We start from the raw sequence: 27,318 nt of genomic DNA on the forward strand, positions 1-27,318 counted from the left end.
CTAACCTATGGGGTGATTTCCTTTATCAAAGAAAGCAGAAGGCATTGGTTGCGATTTTTTACCCACCGTTAGTGCATTCATAGTATACAAATTGTTTGATTTTAGAAATCCCAGCTTAGATCAATGTTAATGATCAATTTTAACCTCACATGAAAAAGGCCAGATTGGCACCCATGCAATGCCAATCCACGTAACGTCACAGGGACCTAGATGCTATGCGAGTGTCAGAAGTTTTACATCGTCTGAGATTAGCAATGCATGCATGAGGCACAGAGCTCAGGGAAACATCTCTTAATAATCACCTTATAAAATTGCCTATGGTCAGAAAGTATCCTCCTTTGATAGGGTATAGGATAGGGTAGGGTAACTCATTAAATCCCAAGCATGTTAACAATTTAAAAATTCCAAATATTTTGATGAATTAGCAATAAAACACTCAAATAAGGCAAATTATCCATTAATATTTTTTTATTGTTTTTAGTTTGCCGTTAGTGAAACGTTGCGCATGTGCAACATTGGGATTTCCCGTGTCGAATGAGCCGTGTTGCACTTTTTTCAGAACTCTATTATTTTTGCAAATAATTCTTTTTTTTATAACCTAAATATATAATTAACCTAAAATATTTATTAAATTTTGTATTGTTCTTGAAATTTAGAAGAGCAATCAGCATGTTGATGAATATTGCACTTTTGGTAATCACTTATCCTCTGGCTGCTAGGAACTCGGCATCTTTGTTGTTAATTTTCGTCACGATTGTGGCCAACCTGTCTTTCCTAACTGCATTTTGCAAATTATTTAATCTATTATGTCCTCTATTATGGCAATTTTAGTGACTATGAGGGTAGTTGTTCAAATAAAAACTTGAAGCTTGTACGTGGTGGAAGTCTCCATGTTATCAATAAGAGACACTTTGTGACTTCCACTAAGTATTTGTAAAAAATTAAACTATTTGACCCGTTTCGACTATTACACCATTATAAAGTACAGAAAATATAAAGCAACCGATCTAATAATGTAAATTTTATATCGTGGAAGTAACTTAGTGTCTGCTATTGATAAAGTGTTATTGCTCCTTCACTTTTTTCTTTTTTCTTGAGGTAACATAACACTATTTCTTAACAAAAATGTGTAACTGATGGTTAATCCAATCACAACTTCAAATTTACAAATGTATCCAGTGTACCAAAATGTGGTAATATGTTCAGTTACATATCATGACAACTCAAAGAATAATGCATTCTTTTTACCGATCATATGATCAAAAGATCCTTACTTTCACTTGGACAGTTCCTTTTGAGTGCGAAGAGGGCACCTGATGACTCTCTTTTCTCTCGCACTACAAGGGATTCCATAGTCATAATTTTGAAAAATCCCATTAGAGACAAAAGACTGCAATTTGGAGCCTTACCAGCTCATTATCATCAGTGGCCAGTGGGCATGAATTTCTCAGAAAATACTGTGATAATGTGATCCCTCCTGACTCTGCCTTCTTTTTGCTCACTCGCCAACCCCCACTGTGCACGGAGACGCACTGGTGCCGGGATGTCCCCGCCCAGCCTAGCTTTTTTCCCTCCCACTGCCTTCTCTTTGAATCCTAATCAACAATACCACATAAATACGACTTTAGGATCTATTTCCTAACCCTCATATACTCACTTGCTTTTAGCATTATTGTCAACTGTGGTGAAAAGATCGTTCTTACCTTAGGATGCCTGCATATCTTGGAATTGCAGACGCTCACAGAGATCATTATATTTTCTGGACAACTCTATAGCAAAGTTTTTATGCTTCTTTTATGTTTAAGTCACAGTGAATTCCCACTATAGCATAAGTAAAATGCTGATTTAATCTTGCTCGATATGTGATGTTAAAAATATCAAAGTCACAACTCTGTGAAAACCCACCACCTGCCAAACATTCTATTAAAGACCCTTCAAAACGTATTAAGATGTATATGTAGGACTAAAATATTGTACAATTGCCTGAAGCCATAGTGTTACCATAAAAATGTAACGTTTTCTTGATAACTTTTTCATTTTTCAGTCCAAAAAGAAAAACTCTAAACGACTACTGCCATGGCTCACCCTTTCCCTGGATTACCGGGGTCCTTCCAATTGTGCATGAACGCAACACTTCCTATATTCTTTAATAATTTGAAAACCACTAAGTCAAATTCACTCAATTAGTTGTAATGGCCTAAAATACAAATTCATCATTATATTTGCAGAGAGATATAATCATCAAGAGCATCAGAATTTACATAATACGTTAACTTAGAAGATAATGTAAAATAATGACTTGCATATAAATGAAAAGGTCAATGTAAAAACAAAAGTTATAAACTTTCTTCCGGAGAAAAATTCATAACATTTTAGGAAGCATTGAACTACCTATGTTAAAAATGTTAACTACTTATCAATGACAAATACGGAGAAAAAAAATTGCAAATCTTCGTTGTGTTCACATAACATTGGGAAGAAAAGGGTTAATAACCTTTATTTAACCCAAGTGCTACCTGCAGGCAGGGCACTCTGCTACCTGCTAGCATCCTGCATTGTAGAAGCATTTATAGCCTTGCACCAAGGTGGCCTCTCACAGCTGAGACCAGAATGACGTCGCACGGGCTTTTCTCAGCATTCATACTTAGCCGTCGCGATTTCGGGTGCTTGAAAATTTTCAATTTTCATTTAGTCGTGAAAATTAAATATTGTCATTAAAAAATCTAAAAGAGTGTAATACATACTCCAGGAGTAAATAATCTTTTGATTTAAGCAATTTCTAAAAATTGAAAACCACCCTTTTGTCAAAAAGCACCCCTAGCGATCTACACACCAAAATGGAATTTATTTACAGGATATCCCTCGTATTTTATAAAAATTGTTATTTTCAATGTATATTTTTTATTTCAAAATTTCTGTTACTATCTGGACAATCCTTGTATGTATCTCATATGAGGCCCACATTTGCCATTCTTCCCTTCCACAAGCGCCTCAATGATAATTTTCACTTAACTTTACTGTACATTGTTTATCTAGCATGTTTGGAACATAATATAATCGCTTACCTCTTTATGCCCCCTTGAAGGAAGAGTATGTGGAGGAATTGGGTGCAGAGAAGGGGCCGCTTGAAGGGACGGTGGGTAAGGAAGAGTCGTATGACGAGCGTTACGAAGGGGGTTATGAGGAAATGATGGAAGAGAACACTGCTGAGGAGGGACAGCTAGAGGAAGTAATGGATGTGAGAGCAGCTCCAGCAGATGGCAGTGCGGTTGCTGTTGCACTGGTGAGTTCCAAACATAAATGGAGAAGATATCAGTGATAAAATTAATACAACTGAGTCTGATTTTGATTTAACATCTTCGCATTTAATGTTTTTCTGCATTTAATACTTATTTTCTGTGGTCTTGGTTCATTCTATTAGAGAACAAAGTACAAATTATCCTCATTTAGCATTTCCACATTGCACATTAAGTACCGTAAAAATGTTTAACCCGTAAACAACCCGCCATGTTGTTGTTTAAATGAATAAATTAAAATTAACAATGGTAGTGAGGGATGCAGAAGGAATAATAAGGGAGTCGTGTATGGAGAGAAGGAAGAGATAGACGTGTTATAAAAAGATCGGGAGAAAAGCAAGCGTAGTGTTGTATTGAGAGACCGGAGGAAGAGATAGGGCAGAACTCAAGATCCCCACTGGTGCAGTTCATGGCAGTGGCTCAGTGAGTGATAGTACAAAAGGGATTGTAATAGTCATGGCAGGAGGATGTGTATTTTTTGCTCCAGTGTTTTAAATTATAAATGTTGTTAATAAAGTGTAATTCAATTATTTGTTAAGTTAGAGAAAAAATATTAAACAAAACGTTACAAGCTCTAGTCTATTGAAAAAAGGAATCATATGTCATGAAAAAGTATTATATTTACCCAAAAAATTCAGTACAATGGAACGGATGAATGTGTCTGACTTTGTGACACAGATCCTATTTTCAAGTTACATATCTATATTATATACAATTGCATACAATCATGTATGTTTTACCAATTCAGAAAGTACCTCACTCAAAAATTTTATAACAACATATTTAATTTCTAATACTATTTCACAGTGGGGAAAAGTTAGTTCAAAAGATATGCAAAGAACATTCTCAAGCAAAGCAAATTTAGTGCAAAGAATGTTCTTCATGAACGTCCAAAGAATCAACAAATGGCGCACTACCCGAGTTCAAAGAACATTCTCCTGCAGTAGTGCAAAGGATGTTCTTTGGTTATTCATCTTGCACTACCTATGGCTAGATCGTGCAAAAAGAAGGTCCGAAGTTGCGTCTTAGGATATGTATCGTGAACTACCTCTTGCCAGAGGGTTAAAAGTTGCTTCATAGAACATGCATTTTGCACAACCTCTGGCTAGATGCTACATTGAGGAGGTTCAAAGCTACTTCATAGGACATGCATTTTGCACAACCCCTGGCTAGATGCTACATTGAGAAGGTTCAAAGTGGCTTCATAGGACATGCATTTTGCACTAATCCTGGCTAGATGCTACATTGAGGAGGTTCAAAGCTACTTCATAGGACATGCATTTTGCACAACCCCTGGCTAGATGATTCATTGGGAAGGTTCAAAGTTGCATCATAGTACATGCATTTTGCACCACCCCTGGCTAGATGCTACATTGAGAAGGTTCAAAGTTGCTTCTTAGGACATGCATTTTGCACTACCCCTGGCTAGATGCTACATTGAGGAGGTTCAAAATTGCTTCATAGGACATGCATTTTGCACTAATCCTGGCTAGATGCTACATTGAGGAGGTTCAAAGCTACTTCATAGGACATGCATTTTGCACAACCCCTGGCTAGATGATTCATTGGGAAGGTTCAAAGTTGCATCATAGTACATGCATTTTGCACCACCCCTGGCTAGATGCTACATTGAGAAGGTTCAAAGTTGCTTCTTAGGACATGCATTTCGCACTACCCCTGGCTAGATGCTACATTGAGGAGGTTCAAAATTGCTTCATAGGACATGCATTTTGCACTAATCCTGGCTAGATGCTGCATTGAGGAGGTTCAAAGCTACTTCATAGGACATGCATTTTGCACAACCCCTGGCTAGATGATTCATTGGGAAGGTTCAAAGTTGCATCATAGTACATGCATTTTGCACCACCCCTGGCTAGATGCTACATTGAGAAGGTTCAAAGTTGCTTCTTAGGACATGCATTTTGCACCACCCCTGGCTAGATGCTACATTGAGAAGGTTCAAAGTTGCTTCTTAGGACATGCATTTTGCACTACCCCTGGCTAGAAACTACATTGAGAAGGTTCAAAGTTGCTTCATAGGACATGGATTTTGCACAACCCCTGGCTAGATGCTTCATTAGGAAGGTTCAAAGTTGCTTCATAGGACATGCATTTTGCACTAATCCTGGCTAGATGCTACATTGAGGAGGTTCAAAGCTACTTCATAGGACATGCATTTTGCACAACCCCTGGCTAGATGATTCATTGGGAAGGTTCAAAGTTGCATCATAGTACATGCATTTTGCACCACCCCTGGCTAGATGCTACATTGAGAAGGTTCAAAGTTGCTTCTTAGGACATGCATTTTGCACTACCCCTGGCTAGATGCTACATTGAGGAGGTTCAAAATTGCTTCATAGGATATGCATCGTGCTCTACTCCTGGCTAGAAACTACATTGAGAAGGTTCAAAGTTGCTTCATAGGACATGCATTTTGCACAACCCCTGGCTAGATGCTTCATTAGGAAGGTTCAAAGTTGCGTCATAGGACATGCATTTTGCACTAACCCTGGTTAGATGCTACATTGAGGAGGTTCATAGTTGCTTCATAGGATATGCATCGTGTACTACCCCTAGCTTGATGCTACATCGAGAAGGTTTAAAGCTACTGCATAGGACATGCATTTTGCACTAATCCTGGCTAGATGATTCATTGGGAAGGTTCAAAGTTGCTTCATTGGATATGTATCGTGTACTACTCCTAGCTTGATGCTACATCGAGAAGGTTCAAAGCTACTTCATAGGACATGCATTTTGCACTACCCCTGGCTAGATGCTACATCGAGAAGGTTGACATTTGCTTCATAGGACATGCATTTTGCACTACCCCTGGCTAGTTGCTACATTGAGGAGGTTCAAAATTGCTTCATAGGACATGCATTTTGTACTAATCCTGGCTAGATGCTACATTGAGGAGGTTCAAAGCTACTTCATAGGACATGCATTTTGCACAACCCCTGGCTAGATGATTCATTGGGAAGGTTCAAAGTTGCATCATAGTACATGCATTTTGCACCACCCCTGGCTAGATGCTACATTGAGAAGGTTCAAAGTTGCTTCTTAGGACATGCATTTTGCACCACCCCTGGCTAGATGCTACATTGAGAAGGTTCAAAGTTGCTTCTTAGGACATGCATTTTGCACTACCTCTGGCTAGAAACTACATTGAGAAGGTTCAAAGTTGCTTAATGGGACATGCATTTTGCACAACCCCTGGCTAGATGCTTCATTAGGAAGGTTCAAAGTTGCTTCATAGGACATGCATTTTGCACTAATCCTGGCTAGATGCTACATTGAGGAGGTTCAAAGCTACTTCATAAGACATGCATTTTGCACAACCCCTGGCTAGATGCTACATTGAGAAGGTTCAAAGTTGCTTCTTAGGACATGCATTTTGCACTACCCCTGGCTAGATGCTACATTGAGGAGGTTCAAAATTGCTTCATAGGATATGCATCGTGCTCTACTCCTGGCTAGAAACTACATTGAGAAGGTTCAAAGTTGCTTCATAGGACATGAATTTTGCACAACCCCTGGCTAGATGCTTCATTAGGAAGGTTCAAAGTTGCGTCATAGGACATGCATTTTGCACTAACCCTGGTTATATGCTACATTGAGGAGGTTCATAGTTGCTTCATAGGATATGCATCGTGTACTACCCCTAGCTTGATGCTACATCGAGAAGGTTTAAAGCTACTGCATAGGACATGCATTTTGCACAACCCCTGGCTAGATGATTCATTGGGAAGGTTCAAAGTTGCTTCATTGGATATGTATCGTGTACTACCCCTAGCTTGATGCTACATCGAGAAGGTTCAAAGCTACTTCGTAGGACATGCATTTTGCACAACCCCTGGCTAGATGCTACATCGAGAAGGTTGACATTTGCTTCATAGGACATGCATTTTGCACTACCCCTGGCTAGCTGCTACATTGAGGAGGTTTAAAATTGCTTCATAGGATCGTCATTTGCATCGTGCTCTACCCCTGGCTAGAAACTACATTGAGAAGGCTCAAAGGTGAAGACATAACCCGCTTATTTTGTGGCAGGTAAATGGAGAAGCAGTCCACACCAATATGTGCAGAACAAACTTGTCATGTCAGCCATAATATGGTAGGAAAATGGCACATATAGATTTAACTTCATATCGACATATATTGATAGGGGGATTTAGTTTTGCAAAATAAGTTATATGTATGAATAGTGCGTTGTCTTCTAGCATACTGTTAAAAGCCCTATCCCAGCAACTACAGTAACAGGTCTGCAAAAGATATCTATAAAATGCACAATTTTATTGATCATTATTTCAACTGTAACAACTGCATTAGTTTTCTTTAACTTATTTTTTGTTTTGTAACTTATTTTTATTTACCAGTTAGAGTTTCAGTCCCTCACCTAAATAAATAAAAAAGATATAAGGAAAAAACCGAATTCCAGCATTTTTGATTCGATATTTTTTTCAGGAAAATGTGTCAAGCGGAATGTGCATCATTGCTAAATGTGACCTATCTGTCAAAGATGATGTCTTTATATTTTTATTAATATCGCAGAAGAGGAAACTTGTATAAAACGATTTTAGTATATTCCCATTTACTTTACATTGGAAATATATTTCGGCATAAAGTTAAAACTATGGTTGCCATGGAGACCAAAAGATAACAGAAATCTAAAGTCACCAATCACGTACTATCCTGAAAATTTCAGGCAGGCACGGTCGGGCTTTGTGAACTCCCATGTTAAAACGAGGTAGCCTCCCCTCACCTCCCCCCGCTTTTTCCTTAGACGTCGTAGTAACGGTAACTTTCATAGATGGCAGAACTAGCAATTAGCGGCAAAACTGGTTATTCAATTATGTGATCCAGTGACCGCAGTAATAGTAATACTGAAACACAAAACAATTTGTTTCTTTTAAATAAAAACCTATATTAATTAAACTTTAAGTCATTTTTATTGATAAAAACAGTAATACATAAAAAACAAGGTAACATTAAAATTTGAAAAAGATCACTGAAAAACAATAGATCACCACTTCAACGCCTAACGTTCGAAACAGTTTTATTAAAAATGAAAATATACTAAGGCAATTAAATAGCCTCACATTCAGGGATAAGGAAAGAAATATTGCTTACTCGAACACATTGAGCAAAAGACAGTTGTGAATGCAGTGCATTAATAGGTGCATGAACAATGAATAGCAATCAGACAACTCGCTTAAACACTTGCATATGAAGCAAAAGGCAGTACACTCCAGCATAACCATGCAAGACGATTAAACCAACAGGCTGTCAGAGGCACTTCAACACAATCAGCAAAGGACAGTTGTGAATGCAATACATTAATAGTCACGTGAACACTGAATAGCAATCTGACAGTTAGCTCAAACACTAGCATATGAAGTAAAAGTCAGTTCAACGCAGCATAACCATGTAAGACAATTAAATCGATAAGCAGTCGGAGGCACTTCGACACAATCAAGAAAGAGCATTTGAGAATGCAATGTATTAAAATAGGTGCGTGAGCAATGAATAGCAATCAAACAACTAGCTCAACACTGGCATATGAAGCAAATGGCAGTACACCACAGCATAACCATGCAGGACAATTGAACCAACAGTCGGAGGCACTTCAACGCAATCAGCAAATGACAGTTGTAAATGCAATGCACTGAAAGGCGCGTGAGCACTGAATATAAATCAGACAACTGGCTTTAGCACTGACATACGAAGCAAAAGACAGTACACCACCTCCCACCTGAAATATGGGCACCACTACGCGAAACACTACGGTAGTGCTTCATTTTCACTTCATAAAAATAAAGACTTATCACACGGATCACGAGAGCTCCCCCCCACGATCAGCGGGACATCTTCCGCCCGGGGGCCCGTCAAAACCAGGTCGGTCCTTAAAACATCTGTCTCTTTCTCATTCAATAGCTAGGCCCTGCTGTTCCGAATACGATGCGGGGCGAAACCCCGACGTTCCTAAGGCCTGCGTGCTTCGTTGGGTTAAAGGATTTCTCGAGTCGCTTTGCCCAAATGGCCAAAATTCAATTTTGCCGACCGGCGCCGAGGCACGGAGACCCTCGCGCGATCCGTCTCGCCACTTCCCCATCGACCTTCGCTAGCCGATGAGAGTCGAGTGACTCCACATAGCAGTCAAAACGCCAATACAAGGGGAATTCCACTCACGACAACACCGACGTCGAATTCCCTTAAGAAGAATAGATTATTGAGGACGGATGGCTTATGTGAGTAGATGCCTATCATATTGTTTGATGATTTTAATAATGATAGCTATTGTGATAGATGGTTGATAAAATCGGCAAACAATACACACGAAAACGGAAAAAAGCGCCAATTTTCTTCTGAAAAGCTTGTATCTCGTGTGACATTCCATTAATAACTCTTGTTTGTATGAAAAAGCCCATTACAAGAACCAAATACTCCAGTGCTTCAATCACGACAACTTCCATATGTGATTACAGCATTCTACTTCATAGCCCTCAACGAAGGACCTCTTAAAGTCTCCATTGAACTCCAGAACGTCAGATGTGGTGAAAATTACTTCATCCATTACTCACAACTGAGATATACAACAGTATTCGCTTCACAAAATTGCTGAAAATACACCCGTTTCGCTCACCGCTAGGCTGTAGCATCAGCATCAGTAAACGAGCCGGCCGATCATCTACGTCTCACTTCTGAAATTGGCCACCAGATGTGAGCTACTTTGATTCCTGTTGCGAATAAGCCTTCGCACAGGCTGGGTACGGTAAATAGCAAATGAGAAAATGAGACCTATCGATATTATTTCATTTCGATATATCTTTATATAGAAACGTTGCTTATCAAAATAGTTCATATGCATGTAGAGAACATTGCTGTCTAAGCAATCTGTTATAACTTTTATCCCCGTAACTATGTAAATAAGTCTGAAAAAGGCATCTATCGAATGCACACTTGGATCGATAATATCTTCCACTCTAATCATTCGATCCGCTAGATTTTACTTTTGTCTGATTAAACACGTTTGCAGTAATTTAATTAATATTATATTTGAATTTCGTATTCATACTTTGAATAACAAAAAAGTTATTAGCGAAAAAAGCGTATCCAAAGAGATTTGTATCGGTATAACTCTCACATGAATCAATCAGGTGGAATGGCCAGCATTGTAAAAGTTGACTTTTTTCATGACAGTTTTACCTTGAGAATTTCATTCGTCTAGCTTGAACGGTTGCCGAGTTATTCAAGATCGTGTACTTCACAAAATAATGGCGACAGTGATTTTTCATGTGCAGGATATTTTTTGGAATTTTATTATGAATTAACCAAGAGGTTTACGGGAAAATCAGGGTAAATCGTGAGGATACGAAGTACCCTCAACGGTTTTTCCAGAAGATTCCAAATTTTCATATGGCACATGTCTCAAATCCGAGTTTGAAAATTCGTCATCTCAACAATGGAAAATTGAAAATCGTTTATTCCTCGGAATTCTTTCAACTAATGAATATTCTAAGATAGGCCCGAAAGAAAAGCATAGGAAATTTTCAAAAAATCATAAAAAATACTTTTTGACAAAATATTTCAATGACAACCACATGAAAAAATCAACCAAAAAATCTAGTTTTCGTCAGAGGAATTTCATTTTCTTCAGTCATTCGTAAATACGCAATAAAAGGAAAAAAATCTTAGTACCATAAGGCTCCCATCTTAATTCAAGTTGATATATCTCGAAAACTAATCGACTTTTTCGCGTTTTTGGAATTTTCCGCTGGATCATATCCGGTCCCCCTCCTGTGTATTAAATTTCAGATCTCCAGCTCTTCTGAAAGTGAGTGAGTGGTTACACATGCGGTTGTATATATAAGGAGAAGATTCTGCTGTGTTGCTGTACATTTTAAAATTATTTATCTGAGCTTTTCTCCCTTTATATGCAGTATAACGTAGATTCTTTAATTGAAATGATAAGTAGTAGACGATTCGCGGCAGTGTTTTTTAAGGTGTAAGGCATGCAAGCCTTAGGACCTGTTTAGTTAGAAAAAATGGCCATTTATAAGCTTGATAATGCACATGTAGGGCAAGATCAGTTTATGGTGGGGCTGATGGTGTTCCAAGGGTCAGGTGGCCCTGCAATGTCGATGAAACAAATGGCCCTTATTCTAAATAAATGTGAACAAATGGTGATAATAGCTTTATCTTTATTGATTGATGGAATTCAAGACTTTGAAGTCCTCTCCTACAATCAAGTTGAGAACACGCAAATATACCAAGGCCTGGACAGGGGAAGCCCACCAATTTGGGATTCGAACCTGTAATACCTGAGTCGAAAGGTGAAGATTTTACCCACTTCTACTGTGACTAGCACATTGAGAAGCATTCCACACCAAGGCGTGCAAAGTAAACTAATCATGTCAGCCATTTCATTTTAGATTGTCTCTAAAATCTTATGCAAACATGATTTCAGCCAGCTTGAGTGGTCTCAGGTGAAAGAGAAGGTTTTATTGTTAATTTTTATAATTATTTTCATTTTTATTTTTCCCCATTGATTGGCACCCAGCATTATCTTCTAGGTATCTGTGAAAGAGGAGAACAAAGACCCTCTCAGATATGATAATTATCCTGAGATATACACACCGTATCCAGCTGCAATTTCAAGTAATGCTTTGGATCCATTGGCAACTGACGACTTGGTAAGTTCATGTTTCCTTTGTTAAGCATAGCTTTGCTACTACACAAATATAGTCCTCCATGGATAAATTCAATATCATTTGCCATACCAAAAATGCCTTTTTCATTCCTTCATCAAATGATATAGTAAATGTTAGATGTGTCGTAAGTCTTAATTAGAACTTTCAGTGTTACTCATCATGTTGGTTAAAGAAAAGCTCCTCCCCTATGTTGACATGCTAATTTTTTGCTAACCCCTACGTTTCCTGACCTATTTTGGTTGCTTTTTCAAGGAAGATTGAGGGAATCACAGTTCCTTAAGTTTTGGAAAATTGGACCAAATGCTTTTTTAAGTAACAAAGAGATGTGTCATTTTTGACGAAATCATTCAAAATGAATGGGTCATTGCACTGAACAGAATGGGGGCATACAGCTGCTCTGATCACACACCTTTGCTCACTGAGCAAGTGATACCATCTTTGGAGAGGGTATTGGATGTTGGCAAATCAGGTTGGTTGTTGACAGGCATCAATTATTTTCTGTAAGCTGATTTTGATGGAGCATGCTATATGTTCAACTTTGAATGAAATAAAATGTCATGGTTGAAATGGATGAAATCAACATTTTTGTCTGGACATGTAGACAAAAATTCTTGGTTGCCAATGAATGATGTCATGAGACCATCATTTCTCAAAATATTGCTGATAAATTTGTTCTTCATTCTTGGGAAGATTTTCCTATGGCTAATTGGCAAGGCAGAGTAACTTGGCGGCCCACATTTTGTTGGTCAATACATTTATCATGCCTTCCTCTCTTGAGGTCAGAATACCATTTCAGGGAATTTTTCATTTGTGCATACATTTGATGTTTTGGTTGTGACATTTTTACTTCTTGTGCAAATTGGTGAAAACCCATAGCAATTTAGTGTTAATTCTCTTTTTATCAGAGTGGAATGGGAACATGTGGGTCCCCTTGTGTAAAAGTATATCAAATCAGTGATGATGGAGGAGGATATGTGCACAATGATAGCACAGATGGGGCCACAAATGGCCTTGTGGCCCAAGCCTCTGTTCAGTTAATCATAATAATAATAATAATATTTGAATTGGTCCAGTGATTTGTTTGGACAAATATAGGGCATGTCAGTGAGTATGTAAGACAAAAACAGTACTAATGAGAAAAGAAAAAAATGTTTTATGAAGAAATTCATAATAATTATAAATATATTTATTTGCACAAACATTAGCAGAAGACATTAATGCACATGTATGAGGTAATATAGTCAATTTTTGAAGTAGAGTGAGTCATGCTGTTTAAGCAGACATTTTACCTATAATCTATAATATCCTCGTATGAATTTTGAAGATTATTTTATAATTGGTTTTAGAGCCCCAGATGAGGATACTAGACATCACATTTAGGTAGAATTCACTATAATAAATTGACAATAATACATCAGTAACTAGTTTCTCTGATAGAATAAAAAAAAGTACATGTTATTTTCCTGTATAGCTTCTGAATTTATTGCTCCAAGGAGACTTGATTATTATGTTTTACACCCAGATAAGGAGAACTGTGATTATGTGGATTTCGTATCAGTTTTTACAGAGATAAGTTAGTGTAGAGCTGGTTGCATACACCGTTGAGTCCCATGAATTGGTAAACCTTAAAATTAAGTAAAATTAGTAAGATTAGTATTTTAAAAAGTTATATTTGTGTGCTTTAAGTTATACATCAGGGTTCCCACGCAACCGTGAAAGCCTTAAAACCGTGAATGAGCGGTGAATTTCGTGTACCGTGAAAAAACCTGGCGAAAGCCGTGAATTTTATAATGTAGTTAGAGTGGGACCCCTGTACGCATTTAATACAGTTACTACCCACGATGCACCCCTAAAAAAGCACCAAAAATCTAAAAGCACCAAAAAAAAATTTCGCCATGAAATCTTAGAAATCTCTCAAACCTGAATGTAGAACTACCATTGGCAGATTGGCATACGTAAGTATGATATAATTGGAATATAAAACCGTCAATAACTTCAAATATAAAAGTTGTCATGGGAATAAAACAATAATGGGTTGTTGATTTTCACGAGAGAGAGAGAGAGCATGGAAGTTTTCATAATTTTTTAACGTCAAAAGATTAAGAGGAAGAATAAAAAAGTGAAAAAAACTGTTAGTTGTGATAAGAAAATTAATTCTACCGCTGCATCACGCCAATATTATAAGAAAAATCGATATTTCGATCATGTTTTTAGGCCGAGTCATGTGCAGACCCTGCCTAGGCACTTATCTCCGCACGTGTATTCGAAGCACAATTATTAATTGGTCCGTGTGCCATGACAGCACATTGACCTTAAACCTGTGTTTGGAAGACATTAACCCTGGCAAAAAAATTAGGTACTTCTTCACTTTCATGCCACCCTGCTCCCTCAATTTTTGCAACCACACCCTTTAGCCGGACCTGAATTTCGCTAACGATAGGAGACGTCATGAGAAGTAGCACTTTGATTGTGCGTTTGCATTCAAGGTATAAAATCTTGAAGAACCGAATCCAATTGAAGAATATCCCAGAGTTTTCTCCGCTTAATTGGGACAGCATGCCGCTTTATTGGGCCGTGAGTCGGCGACATTGACTCTCTGCTCGCGACGAAATTAAAATTTTTTCGTATCAGAATACTGTTTATTAAATTTTCCTTCAAAAATTTAGTCTTATTTTTCTCAAGCGTACCTATTCTTGCCTTAAACTTAAAACTCTTGTTCTTATATCATCCGTGTGAGGAATCGCATTCCGTTTCCTGACCATGAGACCTCATTCAACGTAGTGATGTGTTCAAGAGGAGAGGACTCCTGTGGCAGGCTATAGGTGATAGAATGAGCCCGGGATAGTTAGATAGAGCTGATGACACCCGTGGTGAGGGTGTAAGAGCGAGAACGGGCCAATTTCTAGGAATTGCAGGCTGATTTTGAACAGAGGAGACAGTACGAGGCGAACAATTTCGCTAACAAAGAGCTTTTTGTTCGCAGCATCTTGAACAAAATTCAACTTACTCATGAAATCTATCCTTTCAATTCCTTTCCCTCTGTACAACTGAGTAGTCACTATCGGAAAATTACGTTTCTTCGTTCCTTTCTCTTTTTCCCATCACTCTCCCAGTAGTCTATGCATGCACAAAAGACATTTTTTCTTCACTTGTAACTAGTCATCTGTGAACTAACAGTCTAAAACCAGTTTAAATGGTGCGCATATTTGGTGGGATTTATCTCGTGCTCTACGATCTAAGTGAACCTAGGATAGGTGATATTGTTTTAATTCTGAGATTCAGTGACGCTCCATTTCTTGAATAATATGCCACGTTAAGACCTTTTACTCGCTGAAATTTGCTATACTCGACAAAAATAAAGATTATCCTCAATCCAGTCATCCCCGTTTGGCTGAGATTACCGGGATGCCAAAATTGACGATAGCTCAGATGGAGTCAAAAAGGAAAGCAGGCATCGTCTATGAAACGCAAGCGTCAACGTAAGGATCCAGATGTTGAGGACGCTTTAAATCAATGGTATTCCATTGTAAGCGATCGAGGGATTTGTGTAAGCGGTCCAATGTTAAATAAGAAGTCGGAGGAACTAGCTTTGAAACTTGGTCATGACCATTTTAAGGCAACAGATGGTTGGCATCTCGATGGAAGACCAGAAACAAAATAAAATTCAAGAGAGCTAACGGGGAAAAAAGTGCTAATGTTGTGAGTGCAGAGGAGTGGAAATTGAACAAACTGCCCAAGGTACTCCTGAATTTTTGCGCTGATGGCATTTACAATGCCAATGAAACGGGTCTGTAATACCGAGCAACACCAAATGGCTCTTCTTATTACAGTCATGTAGGACCAACGGGCTTCAAAAAATCAATGGATCGCATCACTGTTTAGTATTGTTTAAATGTTTCGGGAACTGACATAAAACTTTTCTGGCAATTCTGGAAAGTGCTAAGCCTCAATGCTTTAAAGGGTTAAGAATAAGCAGTTTACCATCAATGTACGAAGTCAATAGCAAGGTAGCGATGACAGTGAGTCTCTTTACGCAATGATTGACCAGTGGGGATATAGAATTAGCATGGAAATCAGAAAGGTTCTTCTTGCACTTGACAATTGTACGGCACATGCTAATTGCCAAAATGTGTGTTAAAAAATTATCAGTTGGAATTTCTGCTTGGAAACATGACGTCTTTGGAGCAACCAATGGATATGGGGATCATTAAAAATTTGAGAACACTTTACCGTGGGAAATAAGTAAATAATATTCTAGAATCTATAGAAGATAACGTTCTGATATCATCATCCACCGCCAACGCGCTAAGCTCAAAGGTGAACATTCAGCGAGCAATATTGTTTCTGGCTAAAAGCTGGCCCGATGTCAAATGTCAAAAAATTCTAAATTGTTTTTTCATTGCGATTTCTAAAGTTTCAGTGCAGTGTACAACATTACAGCAGAATCTGAAAATGTATTCAACTCCAAACTGTGCCACATAACAAGCCATGAAGAGCTCGATAATATTCACTGGAATTTGGACCAATGAAAACTGTGAACTTGATATTGCTGAAACCATATTACACAGGCAACAGTGAAGCTGAAGGTGAGGATGGTGATGGAGATGAAATCGCACCTGACCGTAGCTAAGTGATAACTCTGGATGCAAGGAGGTTCATTTAGGGTTTACGACTCTTCTTCATGTAAAAGGCAATGAAGATAGCCCAAAGTCGTCATTGGATTTCTGTGCCGACTTGGGTCGTACGACGAGGATGACGAGAATGCTGCAGAGAACATTAGAAAAATTCCTTGGACGAGGAGATACGATTTGAAATGAAAGTACTTGCATGTTTAGGAATTTCAGGAATCACATATTATTAACTAATTAACCGTGAATGTTTCTTCAATAGGAGTTAGTAAATGACATTCATCCAGAATCCCGTGAGACTGTGAAAAATATTTTCAACTAAGATTACTATCATTCTTAAAAATTTTATTAAATTAACTAATCTCGCTGATTTATTAAACAAATTAATAGTTTAATAAACGTTGTTTGCATTATAACCATTCTTTAGTCTTCTTTTTATCATTTCAAAGTTTGTTAATGTACATGTATGGGATAATTCGTCGTTAAAACTTTCGCGGGTGCTCGTCATGTTGAATTAAAACTTTTGGGCTATGTCGCCGCGTCAGATTTTGGGTTGCCCCAACGTTTCCCGACCGATGCTGGTCGCTTTCTCAAGGGAATCTGAAGAGGTGGGATTTAAATTTGGTATATATAGGTATACGTGTCAGGTGGTGGGGGGAGGGGAGTGAGAGGTTGGAGGAGTAGGTTGTCGATTATTTTTGCCGATTACGGGTTGCCAAGTACGGCTGATTTTAAGGCCAGTGTCTCTGTTGAAGTTTTTTTTCTCCTCTTTAGATATTTCTATTGCTTCTCTTACGAGTCTCTGTTTAAAGCCTTTCACTCTCGCAACAATTTTTGCTTCCTTAAGGTCGATTGTGTGGCCCAGCGCTGCGTGTTCGGCTACCGCGGACTTCGTTGACTGCCCCAGTCGAATTGCTCTCTCGTGCTCCTCTAGACGTGTTTTAACCGATCTGCCTGTTTCGCCGATGCCGTTCTTCCCACAGGTCTGGCAAGGAATTCGGTATACCCCTTCGACTTGTATTGGAGTTCTATCCTTGACGGTTTTCAATAGATGTTGTATCTGTACGTGAGGCGAGAATATTTTCCTTATCTAGAACACTTTTTGCTTGCATAGAATATTAGTCAAAGTAAACAATAATAAGGGCAACAATATCCTGAAGCAATTCAAATTACACCTAAATCTCAGTCACATCGAGGCATTAGACAAATATTCGTTCAGGCAGTAGTATTGATCTCTTAATTGTGACTAATCCTGCATTTTCTTGATGAGATGAGTTTTTCCTTTTTCGAGTACTATGATAGATAATTGTACAATTTATTGCATGTAAATGTATAACACAAGCTGTTAAGATTTGAATATTACAGAAGTGTATGTGTTGAGGAGGTGTGTAGATATTTATCAATGCTATAAAGAGGAATCAATATTTTTTGTGTACCCACAAAGCTTTTTCTATATTTCTGTATCAATGTCTTTAATAATGCTGATTTTGGACTCATATGCAGGTACAGGCCTCAACATCTTCCCAAGGCGATGAGGTGGATGCTGAAGGCACAAGAGCCGTTGTGATAGACCGTGATACTCTGCTGGTTTTGGCCAAGATCGAACTGTCTCCCAAGGAGACTGATGCCACTGAGGTATGAATGAAATTCACATTCAATTAAATTAATGTTTTTGAGTGACATTTGGGAGAAATCCTCAATTTCAAGTACTGTAAACTCGGGCACTTGAGCCCAGATTTTGAAACCTTTATCATTGTTTTCAAAAATGGTCACAAAGTATTGTAAACGATGCCCCTTGGCATGGTTCATGGGTACCTTTAAATCAGCATTCACAAGGTAAGGAGAACTGATTCATAATCGTGTGTGATTACTTGTGCTAAGAGGAAAAAGGTCAACCCACGACGCCGTGAATTAAATATTCACTCAGCCCATGGTGAATGAAGATGCTGCAGGAGTCAGCCGAGGAAATCATCCCCATCCATGACGGAGAGCTGATAAGTAAAACTGTTATCCAATATGGCTTCCCCCAGTTATGAAGATTCACGAAGAAATCCCCTATATAATCAATAATAGAAGAACTAACTCTGCAGAAGACCTGTTGAAAGGAGTGTATATATTAGTTATTAGGACAGTATATTATTGGAGAGTGTTTAGGATTAATGTTGGTGTTGTAACTTCATATGTTATTCTATTCAAGCCAGAGATTAACAAGAATTTAAGATTTTTGTTTCATTATTTTATGATTTTTGAGATGTATTTGTATTTAGTAAATCTGAAATCTGCTTGCTTTCAGCCTACTGATACAGAAAATGGAGAGCTGATTCAGAATCACTCAATGGCCATGGAGTTTATGACAGAGGCAGAAGGTGAGTGATCTTCAGTGTTTGAAAATTACACTTCACAGAAAAGACTTGTAACTAATTCTGATTAGGCCGAGTCCAAAAACGGGGTATCAGAATTCAATCAAATTTTGAATTTGATTTTTTTGTGTTTTATTTCTACAACTATTTTTCAAAAGCTTGTTTTTCCTCAATATTATCTTTAAGTTCACTGAAAATTTTTTTTTTTCATGAAGCCCGACCCTCGGTGTGACAACTGAGCACTTTAACCACTGGACTAATGCTCGCCCTTTGCAGAGTGGCTCTTATGCATTAATGTATTTGAACTTTAAATGTTTAACTCCATTACTGTGCAAACTATTTGGTTATAAATCCCCATATGGGGGCTATTTCAAGAATAGTTCCCAATGGACTACGTATAACACAAGAAAATTTAATTGAAATCTGAGACCCTGTTTTTAGACTCTTCCCTTGTGAAGGATGTAGTATCTGTATTTGTCATCCATGTATACATTCTTTAGTTTATGATTTATAGTTCTGCTTGAGAATGTAATCAGGTCGGCAAATATCAATTAAAATTTTCGTCATGCTTCAGTAGCATTAACCAATATATGCAGTCATGTGCATTCATATGGGAATTCCAGTGTACTCCACGTAAAAATTTTGTCTTTAAGACTGGATAATAGAAAAAAATTCCCAATATATCATTTGTGAAGAATACTAAGCATAAGATTCCAGTTATGAACCATATCAATTGAAGCCTCCTTAGACAAAATGAACATGGTACTTGTTGAAATGAGCTGAACTGGTTTTTTTTTTCAATTTTAAAATGATGATAAAATTTTGCTTTGATACAACTCCAATCAATTCACTGTTTTTGCAACTGTCTTTCAATAAACCTAACGGTTTTTCATGGAAAAAGTGGGATGTGGAAAACAACTAATTCGGCTACAAATAGGATTAACTCATTTTCAATACCTTATGTGCCGTAGTTGGAGTTCTGCAGAGTAATGAAAGTGGGTAACCAGGCCTTGCTTACTTATTCTCTTTAGCTAAGATTTAAAGGTTATATCTTCATCCAAATCGTTAAATTTTGTGCAGGGAAATACAAGGCATCTTTGAGGGTTCATATGAGAAGTTTGAATTATTAGGATGTTAATTTAACTTATAACTATTAAGTGTATTTTTATTAGGATGTTCTTGTGGTATTTTCTACATTGCTTCGCATATTAAGTACTTTGAGTTTTGTGAAAATTCAGTCTGGACGTATTCAAAATTAAAATATTATTGTGATGATTGCTTATGAAAATCGATAAATTATAAGGGAAGTATTAGGGAATTTGAAAATGGATGCATGTGGACAACCTGGAAATCAGATATCTTTGCCGATTTTAAGCTTTTTCATCTGAAGTCTGTGAATTGACGAAGTGAGGAAATTAAATAGGTATTCTTACAGACTTGCTCATGAATCAGGCTTCATGGTGATTGCTTGCTAGGCCAAATCCATGGTGAATTCAACCCTTATACTGGGTCAGCAAGTGAAACCAGACGATTGTATATGGCCCTCTAACGGCGTCGGGAAGTAGTGTGGAGGAAAGGCTACTGATATGTTACAAAATGTACTGTCTACCATTTCAGTGCGCCTTGGCATGCAAAGCCTTTTATCAAAATGTTGGACGCATTGTGCAAAAATAACAAGTATTTTGTTATGTTAAAATTCTGCATACTTGGTCTGTTCTGATGGTTTTTTAAACCAATCCATCCTGAACCATCCATGCTCTCAAACTAAGACTGGCAGAAAGATATATCAGCGGCACTGTGAGGACGCATTCAAGGAGAGAGTTAGAACCCTTTCCACTCTTCTCAGATAGAGTGTGCTTTCACTGAGCAGTTATATAAAATTTCGGATCCAGATCCGATGCCTTCCGCAACTTTGGATCCAATGTATCCAATGACGGGCAATTACCATGGATATTTGGATGTGCGGCATCCCATCTACCATGCCTAATGTTAATCTAGGTATGAGATCATTAATACCCCATCCTTTTATACTTGAAATAATTTGATAAATAATGCAAGGCGAAGTGGTTATGAAAATTTCGTTAGAAATATAAAGGTGTGCCACTCAGAGAATTTGATCTTCTTTTACTGCTATTGTTGTTCATACAAAAATTTAATACATGTTTTTCTTGGAGGTAAGTTCTTATAATATGCCATTTTTGCCCCTCCATCTTCATCTCTATGATTTTTTAAGCTGGCAATGATTTTTTGTGAGCTTTAATTACCTTCTAGCCCCTCTGCTACCTTTGCATTTCTATATTACATATTTTAAGGTTTGTAAAGTAATGAAGTATTTGTTTTCTTTATAAAAATGATCATTGTTTCAATTCAATGTTATGTGTATTTTTACGATTTGTATTTTGAGTTAATGATTACCTCTGTGAATGAAAAAGTGCATTGAGGTGTTTTGTGGCGTAGATACTTGAGGTTAGTACGCAATATTTTGCTCATTTTCTCTTAGAAGCAGTGCCGCTTCATTTGTGAAGAAATATATGGAGACCACCGTATAAAATTAATTGACACCTTGATATAATTATAGCATCTAACTGAAGGATCGGTTTAAGTAGCTACCTTGATATCTGTCTAAATGCTGTTATGAAATAGTTCAACTTATCTTAGAATTCATGCCTGACTTTACTTATTTTTAATGTGAAATTCTTTTCTAGATCTCCCAGCTTCTGAACTAGCCTCAGCCTTGTTTGCAGCCCTTGTACCGAAGATTAGATCATCACATTCAAGGAAAGGAAAGGATGTGATGGATAAAGACGTTGAAAAATGTGAAACCTTGCTTGCTGATAAAATAATGTCGTGTTCAATTCCTAATGATGAACGGTTACATTCTAAATCTAGATATGCGTCTAAAATCAGAGGGGATAGAGCAACAATGACTATTGCTGGGAAGAGAGGTGGTTGTGATAATGCAGGCTCCGTAACGTTTTTCAGGAGAACTGAGAATGTAAAGAATGGCCCCGAGGCAGTTCTACTGGAAAACAAAGATAGAAGTACTTTCATGGTCAAAAATCCTCGAAAGCTTGCAAGTTCAACGAAAAAGTCTTATCATTGCTTCAACTGCAGAGATGCGTTCCATACCAAATATGATCTCATTAAGCACCTCGAGATTCATTTCGGTTCTGGTAATTTGGATAATGATTCAAATTTGTCAATCGGAAAGGATGCGTCCCTTAAAACCCTTGTTTCTAGAAGAGAAACTAAAACTTCTTGTCTGCCCATCTCCTCCAAAAGTTTAAATCAGCTGATGTGTAAAAGGCAAGGGGTGAGACAAAAAGGAAATGGGCTTCTTAGGGATAACCTCGGAGGAACAAGGAAGAAAAAAAATGTGAGGGAAATGAGGAGAAGCTTCATGGAAGGTGGGAAATCATGCACAGGTAGTCCAGACACAGCAAAGAAGCCTTATGCCTGCAGTGAATGTGATAAGTCTTTCACTCAAAGGTGTAACCTCGTCTGTCACATTCGGACTCATACGAAGGAGAAACCTTATACCTGCGATGAATGTGAAAAGTCTTTCTCTCAAAAGAGTAACCTCGTCCGTCACATTCGGACTCATACCAAGGAGAAACCTTATACTTGCAATGAATGGGATAAGTATTTCTCTCACAAGAATACCCTTGTCTGTCACATGCGGACTCATACGAAGGAGAAACCCTATTTGTGCAATGAATGTGATAAGTCTTTCTCTTATAAGAGTCAACTTGTCCGTCACATTCGGACTCATACGAAGGAGAAGCCTTATTCTTGCAATGAATGTGATAAGTCTTTCTCTGAAAAGAATCACCTTCTCTGTCACATGCGGACTCACACGAAGGAGAAACCTTACTGTTGCAATGAATGTGATAAGTCTTTCACTCAAAGGAACACCCTTGTCAATCACATTCGGACTCATACGAAGGAGAAACCTTATACTTGCAATGAATGTGATAAGTCTTTCTCTGTAAAGAGTCAACTTGTCAGTCACATTCGGACTCATACGAAGGAGAAACCTTATTCTTGCAATGTATGTGATAAGTCTTTCACTCAAAGGAGCACTCTTGTCTGTCACATTCGGACTCATACGAAGGAGAAACCTTATTCTTGCAATGAATGTGATAAGTCTTTCACTCGAAGGAGCACTCTTGTCTGTCACATTCGGACTCATACGAAGGAGAAACCTTATACTTGCAATGAATGTGATAAGTCTTTCACTCGAAGGAGCACTCTTGTCTGTCACAATCGGACTCATACGAAGGAGAAACCTTATACTTGCAAGGAATGTGAAAAGTCTTTCTCTGTAAAGAGTCAACTTGTCCGTCACATTCGGACTCATACGAAGGAGAAACCTTATTCTTTAAATGAATGTGATAAGACTTGCTCCTTATAGATCCACCTTTTCTTTCACTTGGAAACACACAGGGTTAGGTCTTAGTTGTCTAATTGATTGGTATTCATTATCAATGTCAATCAATATTAATCAAGGGAAACAATTCTTATTATTACGAGTACTGCTTGTATGAAAAGCAAAAGCGTCCCATAATGTTGAAAATTATAAAAAATATTTAGTTAGGCCTGTGACCTTATTTCATTTATGTTCAAGTATATTTATTCTGCTTTATTTTCAAGGACTAAATAATTTATTACTGTATATTAACTGCTAATTTTTTTAACTGGTTGAAAATTATTTACATTTAAATGTAAGCCATGCATTTCAAAACTATCGATACAAACTCTAGGCACTTAGTGGCAAATATAATTTTCAATGTCATGTCAATTTTAATTGTGTGATTGATCAATGTTTATTGCCTGATCAATGTGAGGATGTTGTGCTTCTATTTAATTTACATGCAAATATCAAGTTAACCCATTACCGGCCGAGTAAAGAAATACTTGAAAATATATGTTTTTTCTCTTCATTTCACCTAATAACATGCTAAATAAGTTACATTGATAATATGGGCTTCAAAAAAATTTGCTTATGGTAAAAAAAATGTTGCGTGTCCGCAACGTTGGCCGAATCCGGTATCTGTATGCAGTTATGCAATCCGCATCCCAATACATTGCCGTCTTGTACGAATTTGCTGTTTTTACTGTCGTATATAATCCTATACCTTTTTATGCCACGTATATGACAAATAGCGTCATATTGGATTAATAAAATCCTTATATATTATGTTTCCAATGAGATGTTGTTATTTGACCTAAATACACTATAAAATAGATATGATTTACGATATGAAAGAAATAAGTCAAAGCGAATATATTCTCAGAAGAGCTCAGAAGATGTATTTCACATATTTTCATTGACTTAAATTTTATCATTGCAGATTGTATTACAGCAATAAATGGCTAGTTAAGAAAATACTCAAGCATTTTGGGTGCAATGGAACATAAACTTTCGTACATTCATCCATGGTTGGGCTTTTACACTGTTTCGGCAACTACTGAATTTTTTTAACTCTATGGCCAGATTCGTCCTTTCATGCTTCAAGAATCCGCGATGAACTACATGAACTTTTTCTATGTTTAAGGACGCGAATTGTATAGGGGTACGTCATCTACTGACTGATTCACTTCTTTTTTTAGATGCGTCGCTGCTAGATACGATTTGAAGTCCACCAGTGAAATTTACTTCCGTTGCATAACCTGTACAATCTCCTGGCGTTAGTGCAAACGCTGTCCAGTAAGTTGATAAGCTAGGACCTTTTTTCCCCTAAATTCTAGTTCGGTATTTTGGATTACCTAGTAGGTCCACACCACCCATGTATTTACTATACTCCCCAATAACACGAATAGTATTTTCTTTTATTAACATAGAGTAGTATGTGAAATAGTATTTTCTTTTTTCTGCTGAAACTTTTCCCTGTGCCCAATGGAAGCAAAACACTTGTATTGCTGTTAACATGGACAATCTATTTATCATTCCATCGAACAATACTAAGACCTTCGGCTTTATCAAATGTTTGTTTTCATGTTCCTCTCGGTTTCCCGTCGACGATTTTATTATATTATGTCAGGCACTCCTCTGTTATATTTTCATAGATGGCTCCAGTTACAAATAATCCTTTTTCTTTCAAAACAATAAATTATCTTCAAGATGAAAAGAAGTTATCGAAAAACATACGATGATTCAAGGGATCAGGGATAACCTTGACAAATTCTAGAATAACACTTGCTCCCAAGCCTTAATTTCGAGGGAAGTAATTTTCTATCGCCTGGTTGAACCCTAAAACCGTCTGAATAACATAAGCACCAAAGTTAAAAGCAAAATCTAAAAGACTTGTTTTAAAATAACAAATATGCACTCTAGTGACCAAAGTAAGGGACCATGTGGTCATTATTTCAAAATCTATGCGCAAATATTCCGAATTGCAATAATTTTTAATTCAAGCTGTCAAAAAGAGGTCATAATTTAGAAATCTGTCATTTTTGTCCAGACAGGAATTGTCTGAAAAGTGTAGATTATTTTTTATTAATCTAAATATGTTTTCTTTCAATCATTTCCGAACCAAATCAACGCCTTATCATCTTATTTCACCCAATATCTTGTTGTGGAAGTCAGTGATATCGCTGAATCGTGAAGTAAGGAAGGACTAATTCGGATTGAATGTACAAAGTTTTGTGTTACATTGCACCCGAAATGCTTTCATTTGTTTCATAAATAGTCATTATTTGTTGTAATTCATTCTGTTGTGATGAAAATGACAATTAAAAACTGGAAAATACGTTATCTTCAGTAAAAATATTCACTTTGACTCATTTCTTTCAAGCCGTAATGCATCTCTAATTTATATTGGATTAAGGTAAAATAATGCAGCATCTCATTGGAAATATAATATCTAAGAATTTTAATAATCAAATATGACGATATCTGTCAAATACGAGGCAAAAAAAGACGTAGGATTATATCTGACAGTAAAAACGCCATAATTCTACGAGGCGGAAATATGTGGTGATGCGGGTTGCATAAATGCCTATAGATACCGGATTCGGCCAACGTTGCGAAAACGCAACATTATTTTCAGGATCTGATTTTGGCTTAATGTTGACTGACTGACGAAATATAAGCTTTAATATCTATTAATTGAAGTTTCTACGTTCACATGGACGAATAAAAAACTTAATAAAGGGAATAGTTACTCTTAGGAAAAATTATTTATCTTGCTTATAACAGGAGACTATGAAATTGACATATTTTCAGCATTTTTATAAATATCGAAATACTTATTAAATGTCATTAAATGTCATAAATCTCACTAAAAATCAATTTAAAACTTATTTTTATCGAATAAAGCGAATTCAACATGAATAAAATTCAATTGAAACATTTATTTTGCATTTCTCAATAATGTTGCGTTTTCGCAACGTTGGCCGTAAATGGGTTAATAATAATACACGATTGATGAAGAGAGTACTTAACTGAGTGACTGGTCTGTTTTAATGGTTGATGTACCCACATTCTTTTCAATGATAACATCAGTATTAGGTTGTAGTTTGAATGCCTGCACCACAATCACCATGCAATTATTAGTTCAAATGGCAATAATATTTCCTCTCGAAAACATTGCTAGCCATGGTTAAGGCTCAAAATGATCGATGCAAGGAATTTCTTTTTAAGGTGAATTTCCGTATATTTACTGGTAACTGTGTTGCGTTTGTGCAACTTGCCTGCTGTGTATATTTACATTGTTTAGTTAATTGGTATTATAACACGCGTGGTTTTGCTTGTTGAGATATGCCAATTGAGATGATTTTATCATGGTCAAAATATTTCACGTAAAATTGTGGTTAATATACATATTTTTATCGCAGGGAATGAAAAGCCCCAGTTTTCTAAGTCCGCAAAGGCATTGCTATCATGTAGATATTTTGGAAGCAAAGTCATAAAAATTTAATCATACAACTTGTCTGTCTTACATTTTGGTGTTACTCTTTCCAAAATATAAGTCAACTTCTTCAACAAAAATATTGAAGAGGAAGGAATTTATTTGGCATTTAGTATTGTGTTTTACAATTAACAATTCTATAGCTCTGTTCACGTTGCTAATTTTAGTAACTACATTTAACATCTCATACTTTTTATCATACTCAAGTGTTATTTAGTATTTATAATTTTTTTGAGTGAATTATGTAGATAAATTAATAATTCAACGCTGCATTAATAATTCTATTCACTTGTAGGGCAATTAGTCTATGCCCATGCAGTGTATGAAAGAAATTAGGTTGCTGTGGATTCTGCGTGATGAATGATGAGATTTAATGTTGACTCGATTTTAGTGAATTTGTGCCGTATGAA

At 37.1% G+C, this 27,318-nt stretch overlaps 1 protein-coding gene across 1 annotated transcript in view; it reads left to right on the plus strand.

Moving 5' to 3' along the window:
• Positions 1-23,921, plus strand: part of LOC124172515 (zinc finger protein 37-like) — a 42,382-nt gene extending 18,461 nt beyond the window's left edge. The window contains exons 5-9 of the mRNA XM_046551954.1: positions 3,086-3,283; positions 11,870-11,989; positions 18,139-18,270; positions 18,929-19,001; positions 21,701-23,921. Of these exons, the coding sequence (XP_046407910.1) occupies positions 3,086-3,283; positions 11,870-11,989; positions 18,139-18,270; positions 18,929-19,001; positions 21,701-23,409 (2,232 nt within the window). The 3' untranslated portion in view covers positions 23,410-23,921. The remainder of the gene's footprint in view (positions 1-3,085; positions 3,284-11,869; positions 11,990-18,138; positions 18,271-18,928; positions 19,002-21,700) is intronic.
• Positions 23,922-27,318: the final 3,397 nt, after the last annotated feature.

The sequence above is a fragment of the Ischnura elegans genome (assembly GCF_921293095.1).
Source record: "Ischnura elegans chromosome 13 unlocalized genomic scaffold, ioIscEleg1.1 SUPER_13_unloc_1, whole genome shotgun sequence".
In the NCBI taxonomy this organism is placed as follows: domain Eukaryota; kingdom Metazoa; phylum Arthropoda; class Insecta; order Odonata; family Coenagrionidae; genus Ischnura; species Ischnura elegans.